The 19,026-nt window shown below is 52.0% G+C and overlaps 1 protein-coding gene across 1 annotated transcript; it reads left to right on the forward strand.

Moving 5' to 3' along the window:
• Window positions 1-2,285: 2,285 nt before the first annotated feature.
• On the forward strand, window positions 2,286-5,527 carry LOC107106836 (ADP-ribosylation factor 6-like). Its single transcript, XM_015407051.1, has one exon. The coding sequence runs from the start codon at window positions 2,300-2,302 to the stop codon at window positions 2,825-2,827; it is 528 nt and encodes a 175-aa protein (XP_015262537.1). The 5' UTR covers window positions 2,286-2,299; the 3' UTR covers window positions 2,828-5,527.
• Window positions 5,528-19,026: the final 13,499 nt, after the last annotated feature.

Genomic DNA, 19,026 nt, shown 5'->3' on the forward strand with positions numbered 1-19,026 from the left:
CCACTGAGGGTCCCTCTAGTCCCGCAACCTGTCTCACATAGGGACCAACCAGTTCTTCTGGAGGGCCAGCAACAGGGCAGAGAGGCCCGAGGCCTTCATAGGAACATCAGAAGACCCCTGGCGGATCAAGCCAGTGGTCCACCTTGCCCAGTATCCTGTCTCACACAGGGGCCAGCCAGTTCCTCTGGAGGGCCAACAACAGGGCAGAGAGGCCGAGGCCTTCCCCTGAGGTTGCCTCCTGGCTCTGGGATTCAGAGGATTAGTGCCTCTGAATGTGGAGGTTCCCCTCAGCCACCACAGCTAGTAGCCACTCATAGACTTATCTCTCCTTATATATAATTGAATAGTGGGTGCCAAAGTTCTAATTCTAAAATGCACTCCCTTAGTGTATGGCTGATGGAACTGCTCCTCAGCATATATCGCCACCAATCAGAAGGCAAAGCCCGGGTCCCGCCCACACCACAACTGCTGCGACAACCTGGTCTTTTGCATATGGAAGCTGATTGGACTTCACTCCATTCCACACCTCAAACTCCCGCCCCCGGCAAGGCAGTTAGAATGTCAGTTGCATATGGAATCTGCTGTATTCTGGTGGTGTGCAGGTCCCAGATTCATGTTTTAAAAGCAGACTGACACTGTTCGCCCAAAGCCAGAGCACTCTCCCAGAGCCTCTTTCTAGATCCCGTTGTACTTATTTCCACAACGGGCCTTATTTCTAGTCCTCCATAAATCTATCTAATTCCCCTTTTAAAGGATCACGACGTCCTCTGGCAGCGAATTCCACATTTTAATCTCTCTCTGTGTCAAATAGTCTTTCCTTGTGTCTGTCCTGAACCTACTGCCCATTGGCTTCATCGGATGCCCTCGAGTTCTAGTATTTTGGGGGAGGGAGAAGAAGTTCTCTTTGTCAGCTCTCTCCGCCCCAGGCATAATTTGATATCTATCGTGCTCCCCCTTAGTTGTCTCTTTTCTAAACTGAAAACTCCCAGACTCTTCCGCCTTTCCTCCTAGGGAAGGTGTGCCAACCCCCTCATCATCTTGGTCGCCCTCCTCCGCAAAGTCCCTTTGGAGATAACGGTGGCCAGAACTGTACACAGGATTCCCAATGAGGCCAGACCATAGATATATACAATATTGGCCGTTTTATTCTCAGTCCCTTTCCCCTTGAGCCCTGCTGAAGGGAAAAACAAAGGCAGGTGAATCTTCTGGTTTGTGGCACTTGTCGGGCCTAGGCGCCTGAGAACAGTCTGCAGTGTCCGTTGCGTTCTGTCACTTGTTCGTGAGGTTCATGGGAAACGGAGCCCTGGCCCTTGTGATTGTGTTCAGCTGGGAACCGGGAGCAAAGGCAGAGAAATGGGGACAGACTAAGTGAGAAAAGCGGCCCAAGGTGCTTGGGGAGGCCAAGATGTAGGTGCTTGGGGGGCAACCCTGGGAGGGCGTCTGGAGTTCTGGCCCCACTAGTGGACCTCCTGATGGCCCCTGGGGTTTGGCCACTGTGTGACACAGAGTGTTGGGCTGGATGGGCCATTGGCCTAATCCAACATGGCTGCTCTTATGTTCTTATGTCTGAGGCAGTGATACTCTGTATTCTTGGTGCTTGGGGGGGGCAACAGTGGGAGGGCTTCTGGTCCCCGCTGGTGGACCTCCTGATGACCCCTGGTATTTTTGGCCACTGTGTGACACAGAGTGTTGGGCTGGATGGGCCAGTGGCCTGATCCAACATGGCGTCTCTCATGTTCTAAAGTAAGAGACGACTACATCTCTTGTTACAGTTAACAATGCTCCCTCTAAGCTGTGGAGTCTTGTGAGCAAAAATTCTGCTTTGTGAGCTACTGGCATTAAAGTTGTGAGCGGGCAATTTGGCTGCTGCATAAATTAGTTTGCTCTAGAGGCCTCCTTCCTGAGCGAAGACAAAAATCTGCTAAAATGCCCCCTCTGTGGTGACCAGGCCTATCACGTAATTTTTTAAAATACATTCCCACTTCCTTGTGTGCTCGGACGCCATGGTAGACAGCAGAAGGGTCTTGAGTGAGGAGACAGAACCGAATAGATTGTAAGTGAGGAGACAGAACCGAATAGATTGTGAGGAGACAGAACCGAATGGATTGTAAGTGAGGAGACAGAACCGAATAGATTGTAAGTAAGGAGACAGAACCGAACAGATTGTAAGTGAGGAGACAGAACCGAATAGATTGTGAGGAGACAGAACCGAATGGATTGTAATTTCTCTTTTTTGTTTGTCTCCCCCCCCCCCCCCCCCAATCCAGTCTTGTATGGACTGTGGCGCTCGCCTGCAGCCATGGGGAAGATGCTGTCCAAGATCTTCGGCAACAAAGAGATGAGGATCCTGATGCTGGGCCTGGACGCGGCCGGCAAGACGACCATCCTTTACAAGCTCAAGCTTGGCCAGCCGGTGACCACCATTCCCACGGTGGGCTTCAACGTGGAGACGGTGACCTACAAGAACGTCAAGTTCAACGTCTGGGACGTGGGGGGCCAGGACAAGATCCGGCCCCTCTGGAGACACTACTACACCGGCACCCAGGGGTTGATCTTCGTGGTGGACTGCGCGGACCGCGACCGGATCGACGAGGGCCGTCAGGAGCTCCACCGCATCATCAATGACCGGGAAATGCGGGACGCCATCATTCTCGTCTTCGCCAACAAGCAAGACCTCCCCGACGCCATGAAGCCCCACGAGATCCAAGAGAAACTGGGCCTCACTCGCATTAGGGACAGGAATTGGTACGTCCAGCCGTCGTGCGCCACGTCGGGGGAAGGACTCTACGAAGGCCTGATGTGGCTCACGTCCAACTACAAATCCTAATCCTAGGGCTGTGTCACCTAGTGATGTGCGCGCGCGCAGAGTCTCTTTAACCAATGAATCCTAGAACGTATACATATATATATTCTCTTCTGTCTCTTCCCTCACCCACCCACCCCAGCCTCCAAACGTTTTTTGGGGGGTGCAGCAGGTTTTGAAATCTAATAGGGTGCATCGAAACGAATTTTGGCTAGTTGCTTCTGCAGATGTTGGAGCGGTACCGGCAAAAGAGCCGTCTGGGAGAAGCCTTCCTCCCAGTTACCATCGGGAGCTTTTGTGTTTTCCACGGATGGGAGAGAAAATGGGGAAAGGGGGTTGGTTGGTCCCCACCCTTTACCAGGAAGCCACCTGTGAGTGTCAGCTTGGCTTTCCTCTGAACCCCCTCCGCCCCCACGGTTCTCCAACCTGCGGTGACCGAGTAGTGGCCTTTGCCTAAGAGATGAGCTCTGTTGTAGAGCAGAGGTTCCCCAACACGGTGCCCCTGGGCGCAGTGGCGTTGACACCTTTCCAGTCGCACTCCAGCTGTTTCTGGAAAGTGGGTGGAGCTTTGGCCCCGTAAGGCTTCTGATTGGCTGCTGGAGATTTGACGGGCTATGCGGATTTGTAGAAATGTGGCTTTGGTGACCACCGCAGCACGAGGGTCTTCGCTGTGTGACTGAAGGTCAGCCGCGGCGGTGGCCGTTTTGTGGCTGCGCCCTCCATACTGGGGCAGACTACCAAAGGGGCCTGCGGGCTCAAAAATCTGGGGACCCCATTGCAAGGAAGCTGGGGAGGGGGGATTGTAAGCAATTTGGATCGGCTCCTCCGCAATAGCAGAGTTGGTTTTCTTTTTCTTTTCTTTTTTTTAAGGGTCGGGAAGAACTGTTGGGACCATATAAGGCTGAGAATTTTTCTCCATATTAGAGCTCGTCCTCGGATATGGGTTCTGCTTGCTGGATCCCACGGGGACCCGCTTGCATCGTGAGGAAAGTTCCGCCAGCGGCGGAATGGATCCACGGGATCCAATCCCTTTTGCTTTCAGGAGGGGCCTGCCCCATACCGTTCTCTGCCCTTTGTTGCACGCTGTGTGGTTGGGAGGCGCGAAGAGGGATGTCCGCTGGCTGGAACAGCTTGCCTGCGTAGGCCGTGTCCCGGAAACGCTCTTTTGTTGGAACCACCTTCATTTTTTTTTTAATTTTATTTTCTTGGGGCTACCGCAGTCTCCTCTTCTCTCTTGACCTGTTCAACCTGCCAAAGTTGCCTGCTTGCGGTGGGCAGAGCCGTGCACGCCCGACCGAACCAGTTCACCCGGTGTGGAATGGGTGGGATCGACAAAAGCCATTAATCAGAGCTGTGCTCTCTTACACCCTTCCCAAATTCTTCCCCAACGTCTCCCTCTTGGGAGAGGACGGATTCCCGTCTTGAAACGGGGAGGGCGGACGGGAGCCTCTTGAAGTGGGGCGGCTCTGGCTCAGCCCCCCTTTCATTGATTCCCCCCTGCCCCCAGCTTTTGAAGCGGTCTTCTTAGTTCCGTGTCCCTTGGCCGAATACTTGTCTCTTCCAAGCAGGACTGAATCGATGCGGATCTGTTTGGATCCTTTCCTCTCCTTTGTAAAATCTTTCCTCCCCGGCACAAAAATCCCCCCCCCACTTCTGCCTTTACCTTTTGGGATCCCGTCAAGGTGGGCACGCATCACCATGCCACCTGTGCCAGGGAAAGGACTATTAGCCAGCATTCTACCCTCCATCTGCGCCATCCGCTCTCTCGAGCGCCGGTTCAGTGGCTGGAGGCCAATTCCCAACCCTGGGAAACGTACCTTCCTGGTGTGCGTTGAAGGAGAAACACGCTCTGCGGGTTCTCTGTTCCAAGTGGTGGGCGTGGAATATAGGTTTTCGATCTTATTGGCTACGTTGATCCTGTTTCGCCCACAGTGGGATATATGTCTTTTTGGCACGAGTGGAATCTTGGTCACTGATAAAAGCGGGTTTTTGCAGGCCAGGGTCTCTCCTTTCTCCTCTTTGCTAAATGCCTGCTCCCCCCCCCTCCCCCGGAATACTTTGAAGCAAAGTCTAGAGGGAAGCAGGGACCAATTTTAGGTAAGGTTTTCTTATCATCCTATAATATGCCAGTAAAGGCAAGTCAGTTCCTGACTTTCAAATCAAACTGGATGTATTTGGGCTCCCTTCTGCACGGAGTGGCCTGCTCAGGGATTCGTGGTTTCCCCCTTCATCCGCTTTCCCTCTTCCCATCGACCCCCCCAAAAGCTGTGTTCTAACTTTTTAGACTTCCCACTTCCCTTATAATGAAAGTCTGGCTGAACGGGATTTGAGTTCTCACCATATCCATTCATTGTCTTTTGCCAATAAGGACTTGTGCACGTTGGAGTAAGGCAGGTTCTCTCCCTCCCCTGGACACCCCAATGAAAAGACAACCATTTCTCTCGAACAAGCACGTGAAACGCTCTTGTGTCCGATTTCCTTGGTCGGTCGCTTTAGCTTATCGAGATGTGAAGGCAGCAGAGCTCTCAGGTGTGCCCACTTCGGATTTATTTTTTTTAAAATGTGCGTCTTTTGGAAATCCCCAAAGAAAATTGGGCGGGGGGGGGGATTCGTTCTGAAGCATTGCAGGCAGAGAGAGAGAAGAATCTAAGAAACGACAGTGACTCACGCCAGTCGCTGCCAGTGTCCCCTCTAAGCTGTGGAGTCTTGTGAGCAAAAATTCTACCTTGCGGGCTACTGGCAGTCAAGTTGTGAGCGAGCGGGTTGGCTGCTGCGTAAATTAGCTTGCTCTGGAGCCCTCCTCCCTGAGCCGAGACAAAGATGTGTCAGCCAGAGGCTAAAAAACTGTGAGCCAGCTCACACTGACTCAGCTTAGAGGGAACACCGGTTGCTGCCCCCTTAGCTGTTTGACTGACGGGGTTGTGTTTTTTCCCCTGAACTTGAGATCCTTGCAATGGGGGCAATATCCCCACCCCCCGAAATTTCCTGGGCACATCATCCTGCTGCTTGCCTGGATCCCTTTGCGTTTGGGTGTTGATCTGAATAGAAACTTTCAGGCCGTCTTCCCTCTGCAAGAGAAGCAGCCGGGCCAAGTCTTTGAGGGTGGGGCTGTCCTAGCGCAGGAAGATGGGGAGGGAGCTCACACACACACACACGCACACACACCCCGGCCACCACTGTGAGGCCTAGCAAGACTTATAGTGTGCCTCCCTCCTGCCGCCTGGCCCCACTGCCTGGGCGTGAGCACCTCTCGAGAAAGCCTGACTCATAATTCCCACAAGGCGTGCTCTCCCCCCCCTTTCTCCGTGGGAGGGGGGGGAAGTGACTCGAAGGCACGTTTTCGGCAACCGCCTCCCTCTTGCGATTTGGATCGGGGTGTTGCAGTCAGCTTTGGGGTGTGGGGGGGCCCCTCCGTCCCCCGAAATCTTCAGAACTTCCGTCTGCCCTCGCGGCTTCGGTTCCGCTGCACCGTCCCCCTTCCGCCGCTGGCAAACCGGTGCGTGGGTGGGTGGTGGTTTGGCCTCAGTTCCTCCTCCGTAAAATGGGACCCGACTCTCTTACCCCTGCCGTGCGAGAGGGTGGGAGTCTTTCTCCTCTTCCCCCTCCCCTGTTCTGGTTTCTCCTTCCTTCCCCACGGGAGCCGCCGCTGAACCATTCTTTTTAGAAAGGCTCGAGCGACAGAAAATGTACGTCTTAAAAGCGGGGCGTTTGGGGGTGGGGGGTGGGGAGAGTTTGTGGCATTCCCTTTTCCGTTCTCTTGCTTCCCGGCAGACGCTTTCTGTGCCTTTGCACTTTGGGAACCTGGCAATCGTGTTAAATCAGAGGGGAACGCAGTCAGGTGGCAGCCATCTGCTTTGGCGTTCGAGATAATCCCATCGACGGCGCACGGAATGCGGGGGGACCTCTCTCCTACGCCGTTAAGCCAGGCCTCTGCTCCTGCTGATATCCCCCCCCCCATGGCCCAGCCGGCCTACTGCGGGGACGTTGTTTGGGTCTCGATCCCCGCCTCCCACATCTGGGGCTGCTGTTTTCACATGGGTAAAAGAGGGTATTGTGTGTGCTCCCCCACCCAAGGATCCGTGCGCGTGACACAAAAGACAAAAAACTGGCTTGTATCTGGACGGCTTTTAGAATCTCGTGTGGAGGGGGCGTGCTTTCAGGGTATCTCTTCTTCCCAGGGAATTCCAGGCCCCAGTGGCTGCTGGTCCGGGCGAAACAGGGTGGCTGTCTTGGGCGCGCCGCGCATCTGTTTGTCGGTGAAGGCCTCGCACATTGGCTCGGACTTGCGTGTTCCAGTTGCCCCGACTAGGAAATGTATGCATTGGTTGTAATGTATGAAGGCACTTAAATTAACCCTCTCCCCCGCTGGCCGCCAGCGTGTGCGTTGGTGGTAGCTACCAATTTCCACTTCTGTCCCAAATCCACACACACAAGTGTGAAGGGGGGGTGCTTTTAGCTGGGGGGGGCAGCAGTGGTGGTGGAAAAATAGCTGGCCTTCTTTTCGTGCCTTCGATAATGGCTCTCAGTTACTTAAGGGGAAAACAAGGTACTTTTTTGTAAGCCAAAACTGCAGCTGTGGAACTGGAAAACACTGGGTTGGTTTTGTTATTTTTTTAAAAAAGAAAATTTAAGTTTCTCTTTCTCTCCCCTGAATGGAAGAACGGGGGGGAGGGGTTGTATCAGATGCTGATGATCTGCATATGCAAATGTACTGTACATTCTAACGCTGGAATTTCTTTTGAATCCTTTCTGTTGAGGGGTGGGGTGGGGGGTTACACATTTGTGGTTATGGGTGCCTGAGGTTTGGGCGGGGGAACCCTCCCGGATCTCTACAAACAAGGGCTCACTTCATCAAACTGTTTTTGTTTTGTTTTTTAAAAAAAGAATAATAAAATAAAATGATTTTTCCTCCCCCTTCTAGTCCTCATGGAAACGAAAAGCGGTGTTTGGTTTGTTCTTACTGTTCACGTTTTGCCTGACTATGTGCTCCAGCTTTGCCAATTAAGCCGCCCTCCTCCCCATTTACTGATACCCCTCTGCCAGTTTTTTGTGGTTCCAAATGAAAAGAACTGCCAAGTAGTATCACTTTCTTACTGTCCGTTCGCCCTGAAGGCAGCTGCTGCTCTCCTTAGGCGACCAGGTAAGTTGCTGTCAGCTGGGCAGGAGCACCGGTTGACCATCTACAACCGTACCGAGTGCGAGGATGACATTTTTCTTTGCTTCCTCTCCCCCCGCCCCCAGGATTTTGCTTTCCTCCTAGAATTCCTGCTTGCTTCCTCCTTTGGACAAATGACAGGATGGCTCTCTTGAAAGTCTTTGAAGGGCTGTCACCGAGAGGAGGGCAGGGAGCCGTTCCTGCTGGCAGCAGAGGATATAAAACTCAAAAATGGGTTTCAATCACGGGCAGAAAGGTACCGTCTGGATAGTAGGAATTTTTATTTTTTTTTACAGTCAGAGTAGTGCAACAGTAGAGTCAGCTGCCTAGGGAAGGGGGTGAGCTCCCCCTCCCTGGCCGTCTTGAAGCGGCGGCTGGACAAACCCGTGTCAGGGATGCTCTAGGCTGATCCTGCACTGAGCAGGGGGCTGGACTAGATGGCCTCTATTTGCCCCCTTCCGATTCTGTGATTCCATTTGGATTCCAGGGATGCCGTGCCGCAGAAACTGTTTGCTGAGTGTGTTTCTGCTTGTTGGCGCCTCTGCTGAGAGAAGCGGCTGCTGGTGTCTCTAGCCTGGGCAAAGAGGAACAACATGCCGATGTTCCTAGAGGAGATGGTAGCTCTAACCCTCCCCGCCACAGACGCGAAGTTCACCTTCTGGTAGTGAATAGGAAATGCATCATGTGCAGCAGATTCCCAGGCGCTCGGCTTCCACCTTGAGCACGTTGCAGGCCCCAGAATTCACCTGCCAGCTACAGACCTAGAGTGTGGTTCATCTTCATTTCCTCTCCTCTCCGTTGCCTCTTTCTTCCTACCAAGGTCGTCCACCTTTGAAAGCTAGAAACCGTCGGCTTTCAAAACAGACGCTTCTCATCCAGCTGAATTCTGTTTGGCGTAGTGGGTTAAAGAGTGCGGAGTTTAATCTGGGGGGACCGGGTTTGATTCCCTGCACTTCCACATGCAGCTGCTGGTGGGACCTTGGGTCAGTCACAAGTTATTTTCAGAGCTTCTCTCTCAAGAGCAGTCCTCGAAAGAGCTCTCTGAGCCCCACCTACCTCGCAGGGTGTCTGTTGTGGGGAGGGGAAGGAGATTGTAAGTTGCTTTGAGACTCCTTCGGGTAGTGAAGGGCGGGGTATAAATCCAGTCTCTTCTTCTTTTCTTCTGGATATGAATGTCTAAGCAATAATGTGACTGGAATCCCTCCCCCCCCTCCCGCCACGGTTTTGGTTTCCTTAAATTCTGATGCAGTTTCCTCTTCTGTCAGACTGGTGATCCAACCTCACTGGGCGTGGTGGATGTTCCTTTCAGTAGTGATCTAACTTCCTTGGGCTGTAGCCGGTTCTGTTTCTTGTCCCTTTCTGGTTCCTCTGTGAGACGCAGCTGTGACACGGGAGGGGCCGGTGAGTTTCGCCTCTCATTTCTCACAGTGGCAGGGACGCGCATCTCCGAGAGTAATTTTTTAAATCTCTGCCTGCACAGCTCCCTCCCACGCAAAAGGTGTTGATTTATTTATTTTTTTAAAGAAATCTGATGCCCAGATCTTGGGGTGTGTGAGATTCTGTCATGAGAAAAATTTTGAGTTATCATGATCTCTGTCACACTCTGGGGAAAGACGAGCCACTGTGTCGTCCCCCCCCCCCCCCCCCCCTCCTTACTGTTGCTGCCACCACTTTGGGTAAAAGGCCAACTCCACAGGGGTGCCGTTGAGTAGCATGCCAAGGGGGTAGGCAGATAATTAAGGACTCGTGCAGGGGCTTTCAGGTTAAACTTTATGAGGCACAAACGCTGGGTACTACAAAAGGACAGGATCTAGGCATGTTAAACAAGAGAATTGCTAACTGAAGTATCTGAAGTGAGCAACGACTCAAAAGCTCCTAGGTAGGGGTCAAGGTCTCCCTTGCTCGAAAGCCAGTCGAATCCGACTCTAGGGATGCGGTGCTCATCTCCGTTTCCAAGCTGAAAAGCCAGCACTGTCCAAAGAAGTTTTCCGTGGTCACATGGCCGGCATGACTAGACGCTGAGGTGCACGGAACGCTGTTACCTTCCCACCAAGGCGGTACTTGTTTATCTACTTGCAGTTTCTTGCTTTCAAACTGCTAGGTTGGCAGAAGCTGGGAGCTCACTCGTTGGCAACCCCCGTGGTGGTGCCGAAGGTCCCCTTGTTCCGTTCCCAGTAGCATTTCCAGCAAAAAAGAGCCAGGTTAAGCAGGTGATGTGAAAGACCTCCTCCACTCAAGAATTGTTTCCTAATTGGTGTGAGAGAGAAATAGGTGTGTCTCCCCATACACTGTAAAAGCGGTCATTTGCATTGGCACCGAATGAGTCTTTCGCGGAAAGTGCAATGAACTTGTGGAACTGCCTGCCACTGGAGGTTAACGGCGGCCAGATGGTTTCAGAAAAAGGGTTTAGGCAGGTCTGTTGGCAGCTATTAATTGTGACACTGAAACGGAACCTCTGTGTCTAAATTCTGAAACACCGGGTATGAACCAGAGGGTGCAGGGTGTTGCTGCATTAACCTGCTGCCTGGAAACGTTTGGCTGACCACCGTTGGAGACTGGATGCTCAGCTCTGTGGAGTGTCCGAGAGAGAGGTCCATCCGGATCTGTGCTTCATCTTTCGCTCCTCTGAAAAAGTCATCAAGCTAAGCTACGGGAATGTGCCTTTTCACTAAACTGGGCTTTTAGAAGAAGAGGAGGAGGAGGAGGAGATTGGATTTATACCCCGCCCTTCACTACCCAAAGGTGTCTCAGAGCGTCTTACAAACTCCTTTCCCTCCCCACAACAGACACCCTGTGAGGTCGGTGGGGCTGAGAGAGCTCTGATAGAAACATCTTTTTCAAGAACAGCTCTTATCAGAACTACAGATTGCCCAAGGCCATCCAGCCAGGTGCAAGTGGAGGACTGGGGAATCAAACCCGGTCCTCCCAGATTAGAGTCCGCGCACTTAACCACTACACCAAACTGGCTCTTTTGTTGATTCTTAAAGACAGTCTGGGAGAAATCAGGGACGACGTATCGCTCAGCAGAACAGATTTTCTTTTGAGGAACCGCATCCAGGAACAGGTTTCTAAATGAGAAAAAGTTTGCTTTCCAGTTTGCTCGCTCTCACAGATCAGTTCTATGTTGGAAAGCGGCCGGAGGAAGGGAGGGTGTGCGCATGCACCAATATGCATCTCTGCACGATTTGGAGGACTGCCAGCGGCCACACCTAGCTCCAAGGTGTGCCTCGACAGGGTTGCACAATGTGGCTGGGGATCTGTGGCCATCCATGCCAGGCTGCACCTAGTTTTGAACAAAACCTCTTTAACCGGAGCAGTGACACCGTTGCGCTACGGGCTCAGAGGAGGTAAAGCTGTAGCGTCAGGCAGTTCACGGGAGGGAGGGAGTCTTCACAGCCCACAACGCCAGGCAGGCCTCCTGAGCTTTGGACAGCTGGGGAGAAGGGGCAGAAGTGCTGACTTACATACGGCGGTCTTGCCAGGGAAGACCCTAGCAAACTCTGGGCGTGACGTTCCCCTTCTGTAGCATTTTTTTTTTCTTTGCTTGCCTATCAAAAGTGTGGCTCGCCTGAATTTTATTTATTTATTTATTTCCTTTGATCTTTTAAATCCCGCCCTCCCCGCCAAGGCGAGCTCAAGGCGGCTTACAACATATTTGCGATATAATAAAAGACACACGGCATTTACAAAAGATAAAACAGTTAAAACCATCACCATTTCAAAGTGCTTGCAAGTACAGGTAATAAACGATGGCGGCGTTCTTTCGGCATCCGGATGACAACCAATGTTCCCTCTAAGCTGAGTGAGTGTGAGCTAGCTCACAGTTTTTTAGCCTCTGGCTCACACGTTTTTGTCTTAGCTCAGGAAGGATGGCTCCAGAGCAAACTAATTCATGCAGTAGCCAGATCGCTTACTAACAACTTTAATGTCAGTAGCTCACAAAGTAGAATTTTTGCTCATAAGACTCCGCAGCTTAGAGGGCGCATTGATGAGAACCATCACCATTGTCCAGGTCCTTGCCAGGCTGTTAGATGTCGATTTAGCGCTGATGATGGTACTAGTATTGGTGTTGGGGCCGGGGCCACGGCGTTAGCAGCGGCACCCTATTCGGAAGCCTGGTGGAAGAGCTCCATCTTACAGGCCCTGCGGAACTGTAAAAGGTCCTGCAGGTGCCTGATGTCCTCCGGGAGCTCATTCCAGTAGTATGGGGCAGCCACAGAGAAGGCCCTGGCCCTCGTCACAGCTAGCCTGGCTTCTTTTGGGACCTGGAAGGGCCAGGCGGTTTTGGGACCCCGATATTTGTGTTCTCGGGAATATGTGGGGAAAGGCGGTCCCTTAGGTAAGTAGGTCCCTGACCATATAGGGCTTTAAAGGTAAGAACCAGCACCTGGTTCATTCATTCTATTCCTCTCATGGAGCTGTGGCTCAGTGGTAGAGCACCTGCTTGGCACACAAAAGGTCCCAGGTTCAATCCCCAACATGTCTAGTTAAAAAGATTGGGTACTAAGTGAGGTGAAAAGATAGCATTGGGAAAAGAAGAAGAGATTGGATTTATACCCCGCCCTTCACTACCTGAAGGAGTCTCAGAGCAGCTCACAAACTCCTTTCCCTTCTCCTCCCCACAACAGATGCTCTGAAGGAGGTGGGGCTGAGAGAGCTCTGATAGAAACGGCTCTTTTTCAAGAACAGCTCTATCAGAACTATGGCTTGCTCTAGGTCATCCAGCCAAATGCAAGTGGAGGAGTGGGGAATCAAACCCGGTTCTCCCAGATTAGAGTCCGCGCACTTCACCACTACAGCAAACTGGCAGAAAAAGGCAACTGGAATGATTACGGGGATGGAACGCTTTCCTGACGAAGAAAGGGTAAAGAGGTAAGGGGGCCTTTTAGCTCGGAGAGATGACGATGGAGGGGTGACGTGACAGAGGTTTACAAGATTATGCATCAGATAGAGAAGGAAGTCCTTTTCTCCCTTTCTCACAGTACAAGAACTCGCTGAAATCAGCATAGGAAAATGAAGGCTCTGCTTGGCATGCAGAAGGTCCCACTTCAGTCCCCGGCAGCCCCGTAGCTAGGGAATTTTTGGGGAGGGGGTCTCAGGTGGGGCGCCAGCTAATTAAATCAAAGCACAATGCAGACGGCAAGTTGGGGCACTTTGGGGGCGGCCCGGGAAGGAGGGGGTCCAGAAGAAAGACTAGGAGGCCGGGCCCCGTGGGCCCCACGGTAGCTACGGGCCAGGCTCCCCGGCATCTCCTGTTGTGAAGAGATCAGGTGAAACCCCTTCCACTTCATATTAAGTCTCTCTCTGCTGCTGGTTCCAGGAGGGCCATCTGTACAAGCCGGTCTCCGCTGCCACATCCTCCCTTTGACGCAGCAACAAAAGGAAGAAAACACCTTTTCGCGTCCCCGACTTCCTCTAAGGGGGACGCTGCTTCCTCTTGAATGAGTCTCCCTCTCTGTTGTGGAAGTGAAACCGAACCGCTGCCTCGCCCCTGTGTTTGAGTGCCCTGCTGTGTTCCTTAAAGAGGTCTGCGATTACGTTTGTTGAATTTCCGCTTTCCAACTTACCCTGTCCTCCTGGTACGTGTGCTTCTTCCGAGGATGGTCTTTAGCGTCAAGGCTTAATAGGACACTTAAACTCTAGGAGAAACTGTGACCGTCTCTCACCCAATCCCTTTTGGCTCTGTCAGAAAGCAAAATCTCTTGTCGCCTCTGTCTCATAACAATGGGTACAGCTTGGAGTAGCACCAGTTGGCTATAAAGTTCAGGCCCGATGGCACAATGAGTTAAAGGCCAGTTGTCGGTGGTCAGTAGGCAGGTGGCAGATGGGTGACAGCAACCTCAGGGAAGCTGTAGTAGGGCGCCCACTGCCTCAGCCAAAGGCCTGGTGGAAGAGCTCCGTCTTGCAGGCCCTGCGGATTTGAAGGAGTCCCCGCAGGGCCCTGGTCTCAACAGGGAGCCTGTTCCACCCGACTGGCAAGACGGGCTCTGCATAGTTTTAAAAACATTGCTTGGGCGCAGGCGTCATCTCGTAGAAAAAGAGCTAGGGGAACTCATTAGCATAACTCATTAGCATATGCCACACCTCCTGACATCACCGGAAGTGTGTCATAAGGCCACACACCCCGCCCCCAACGGTCCCGGCCGCCACCACCGGCCTTGCAGCTCCACTGCTGAGCCCCACGAGGGGCCCGGCGGTGGACCTGCAAGGCTGGCGGGAGTGCAAGGAAGCCCCGCGAAGGCCCTCCCTGGCCCCAGGCAGGCAGGGGTGGGGAGAGGCAGGAAGGAAGCAACTTACCCTCCCTCTTCTGCCTCCTCCTGGCTGGCTGAGGGCCGGAAGCAGGGCGGCCGGAAGCAGGGGGCGGGGCTTCGTCATGTGCCCCGCCCCCGTACCTCACCTGGGGGAACTGCGATCCCCTGCGTTTCCCCCCCGAAATGACCTCTGCTTGGGCAGCAGCTTCCCGCCGTAGCTCAAGGATCTTCACCGTGTAAGTGGAGGCAAGCCGTGGCGGCCATTTTGCGGCTGTGCCCACCACATTGAGTCAGCATTCCAGTGGTGCCCACAGGCTGAAAAAGGTTGGGGACCCCTGCTCTGTCTGTCTGAAGGTGCGTTTGTACCACGCAGAACCCGGGACCTGCTAATCTGTGAGGGGGGGTTCGTTAAAAAAGTAAAAAAAACCCCCACCCTTCCAGTCCTCAGGATACTGGCAACAAACATGCTGAGCGCTGCCCCCATCCCCCCGACGGAGCCACGTTCTGTGTCCGTCTTTCCCAAAAGTCAGATCACGGTGGCTAGCCTGCATGCGCACGAAAGCTCATACCTTGAATAAACTTTGCTTTGTCTTAAAGGTGCCGCTGGACTCAAAGGCTGTGGTCACCCCACACTAAAACCACATTGAGTCAGCATTCCAGTGGTGCCCATAGGCTGAAAAAGGGTGGGGAACCCTGCTCTTTCTGTCTGAAGGTGCGTTTGTACCACGCAGATCCTGGGACCTGCTAATCTGTGAGGGGCGGTTCATTAAAAAAGTTTTTTAAAACCCCACCCTTCTAGTCCTCAGGATACCGGCAACAAACATGCTGAGCGCTGCCTCCATCCCCCCAACGGAGCCACGTTCTGTGTCCGTCTTTCCCAAAAGTCAAATTACGGTGGCTAGCCGTGCATGTGCGCGAAAGCTCATACCTTGAATAAACCTTGCTTGGTCTTAAAGGTGCCGCTGGACTCAAAGGCTGTGGTCACCCCACACTAAATAATCCACTTGCAGGGGTCATTTTGTAGAAAAAGAGGTGCAGGAGCTCATTAGCATAACTTGTTTGCATATGCCACACCCCCTGACATCACCGGAAGTATGTCAGGAGGCAACACCCACCGCTCAGGCTCCACTGGGCTGTTTTGGATTGCTAGCTATTGAGGGGGACGACGTGCAAATCTGTCCTCGCAGAGGAGGGAGAGCTTGTACCCGAATAAAACTTGGTCTTAAAGGTGCCACTGGACTGTTTTGGACTGGGGAGCTGGGGGGGGGGGCTCTGCAACTTACCTGGCTGCTTCTTGCTCTGACTGAGGGCGGCTGGGAGCAGGGGGGGGGGCTTGTTGCATGTGATGTGCCCGCCCCCTGGGCTTTTTACTGCCGGAGCTCCACTCCTGTGCGCTCCTGCAGGAAATGACCCCTGCACTTGCGATGCACTTTCCAACTGGATTTTTATTTTTTAAATGTATTTATACTTTCAATTTATATTCTGCCCTCTCCGCATGGGCACGCTCAGGGCGGCTTTCAACAGGTTAAGAAATGACAGAAGAATACATACAGTGAAACATGGATACCTCTTTTTACTGTGTGAGCTGGCAAAATCCAACTCGAAAGTGCATTGCAAGTGGATTGCTTAGTGTGGGTGTGACTGCGGCCTAAATTTGTTCTCTGACAGGACAAAGTTCGAGTCCAGGCCGGGGCACCTGTAAGACCAACAAGGTTTCGTGCACAGTATATGAGTTTCCTGAAAACGTGCGCGTGCACACAAAAGCTTATACCTTGAATATAGAACTTTGTTGGTCTTAGACGATGCCACTGGACTCGGATTTTGCTCTTTTGCCCCAAAGTATGTTTTCTGGCTTCGAGAAAAATGTCAGGCTGTGGAGCATGTGTGTGTCCCCCCCCTCCCCGCCAGCTGCCTCCCCCGGCTGCCTTTTGTCTTGCAAGAATTCCTCATCTGCGGGGGAGGCTTGTAGCAAGGCCAGCCTGTGCCTCTTGCCAGTGGCAGCCCAAGGTCTCTGCAGGGCCTGAATCATGCCCGTGGGAGAACCGGGTGATGCTCAACAAGCAGCTGGTCTGAAGCTTCCTTGACTCGCTGCCTGTCCTTGCTGGTGAACGGCGAGGCCGAGGCAGCCTTTTGGGATGGATTGGACCCAAACGTTCAGCCCTGGAGGGGGGGGGGGGAGGATGAAGCAGAGGGACGCCCAGCCTTCAACCCATGGTGAACTCTGGAGGGGTTGATTTCCCCTTGTTCGGGAGCTGGTCTGGTTTGTCAGCTTTAAGGACTCTGGTTCATACGTCTCCTGTGCCATGAAATAATTAAGCTGGACGACAGCTGTTATCTCTGTCTCCCGTTAGGCAGAAGTAGAGCAAACGGAGCCTCAGCCTACCTTGCAGGGCTGTTGATTTGTTAGTCACTTTACAGCGGCAGCCCCTACCCCCAAGGGAGGTATTTATTTATTTCTGCCTGGCCCCCTCGTTTTCAATCTTTAGGAGGCAGCTGAAGATGGTTTTATCCACGATATTAATAAAAGACATTATTTACAATATTAATAAAATACATAAAACGTAAAACTTTAAAGCAGTCCTAAATTGTGGTTTTAAATTCTGGCTTTATGTCTTTTATTAATATTGTAAGCAGGGGTTGTTTCCTGCAGGAGCGCACAGGAGCGGAGCTCCGGCAGTAAAGAGCCCAGGGGGCGGTCACATGCAACAAGCCCCACCCCCTGCTCCCAGCAGCCCTCAGTCAGAGCAAGAAGCAGCCAGGTAAGTTGCAGAGATGCCCCGCTCGGTCCAAAAGAGTCCAGTGGCACCTTTAAGACCAAGTTTTATTCAGGTACAAGCTCTCCCTCCTCTGCGAGGACAGATCTGCACGTCCCGTTCCCCCAGTAGCTAGCAATCCAAAACAGTCCAGTGGAGCGGTGGGTGTTGCCTTCTGACACACTTCCAGTGATGTCAGGGTGTGTGACATATGCAAATAAGCTATGCCAATGAGTTATGCTAATAAGCTCCTGCACCTCTTTTTCTACAAAATGACCCCTGATTGTAAGTAATGTCTTTTATTAATATTAATCAAAATATTAATAGAATACATAAAAAACCCTTTAAAGCAGTCCTAAACTTTGGCTTTATGGCTTTACGTATTTTATTATATTGTAAATAATATATGTTATTAATATTAATCAAAATATTAATAAAATACATAAAACAAAACAACTGTAACGCAGTCCTAAATTGTGATTTTAAAGCTTGGTTTTATGCCTTTATGTATTTTATTAATATTGTAAGCCAGACAGGCAGCTAATAAATACCCTTAATTAATTAATCCATGTGCTAGAATAGCCCTTGGGAACACAAGTGGCCATTGAAATCTCACCTTTATAGATAGCTTTGACAAAGTGACAATTCTCTAAGCCTCGGGTGCGCCCTCCCTTCAAATATTTTGCCTTTGCAGGGCTGTTGTGAAAGTGACAGAGGGAACCGCATGTGACAATGAATACTCGAAAATCATGGTATCCGTCCTGTGCCGTTGCTGTTCCTGGCTTCAAACCTGTCTGGGACAATCAGGTCAAGGTAAAATTGACTTTGAGAGATCTCGCACAGGGCGTCGCTTGCGGCCCTGTGATGTTTGGGGGACGGGCTTGTCCGAGGAACCCGTGCATCCGGGTGAGAGTGTGCGAGCTCTCTGTTTGTCGAGGTCAGACGCCTGGAACAAGCAACCTGGCAGGTTAAGCACAGTTAATGTTCCACTGGCCATCAAAGCATAGGCTGCGTCCCGTTTCCAAATAGTCTTTGAACTTTTTTTTTTTTGGGGGGGGGATGTGCCAGGAATTTGTCCATCTTGCAAGCAGGGTATTTGGCAAAGGACAGCACGGTCTGGCCCTCGGCCTAGCGAAACCCCCACCTGCGGCGGCACAGAGATTTCTGACAACACAACCAACTTGCAAGGGTCGACATGGAAGCAGTTATGCCCCCCATGCGCTTTTTCTCATCTACTAGCCCTCCCACGGCTAAAACAAGTGGCTCCTTCGTGTTAGCTAATCGGGCCCCTGCACCAAATTCATTTTGCGGCAGGTGCGATTTGAACTCGTGATCCTTAACACTGTAGGCAGGTGTCCTAGTAGCCACAGGGCTGAGTGCTGATAGGAGTCACCTGGGCAGGGAAGGCTTATAAAAGCAGGGGTGGGGGGTGTTGTTCGACTTTTGGGCCATAATTAGAGACATTCGGGAGCGGGGGGGCTAGCAGCTTTGGGGATGGCGAATGGGAAGCGAGGGTCTAAATCGGGAACGGCCAAACTTGCTCAACATTAAGAGCCACATAGAATAAACGTCCGATGTCTGAGAGCCGCAAGACACAAACAGATATTACAAACATATTTTTATTTAAAAATACGCAAATTTGCTTTTTATTAACATTAAATGAGACTGCCAAAAAGAAAAGCAAAAGGGGTAAAAACATATTGATAATGATCAGGGGTCATTTAGTAGAAAAAGAGGTGCAGGAGCTCATTAGCATAACTCATTGGCATAGCTTATTTGCATATGCCACACCCCCTGACATCACCGGAAGTGTGTCAGAAGGCCACACCCACCGCTCAGGCTCCACTGGACTGTTTTGGATTGCTAGCTATTGGGGGGGTGGGCGTGCAGATCTGTCCTCGCAGAGGAGGGAGAGCTTGTACCTGAATAAAACTTGGCCTTAAAGGTGCCACTGGACTGTTTTGGATTGCTAGCTGGGGGGGGGGGAACGTGCAGATCTGTCCTTGCAGAGGAGGGGGAGCTTGTACCTGAATAAAACTTGGTCTTAAAGGTGCCACTGGACTG

Source organism: Gekko japonicus, unplaced genomic scaffold (genome assembly GCF_001447785.1).
Source record: "Gekko japonicus isolate JY-2015 unplaced genomic scaffold, Gekko_japonicus_V1.1 scaffold2099, whole genome shotgun sequence".
NCBI lineage: Eukaryota > Metazoa > Chordata > Lepidosauria > Squamata > Gekkonidae > Gekko > Gekko japonicus.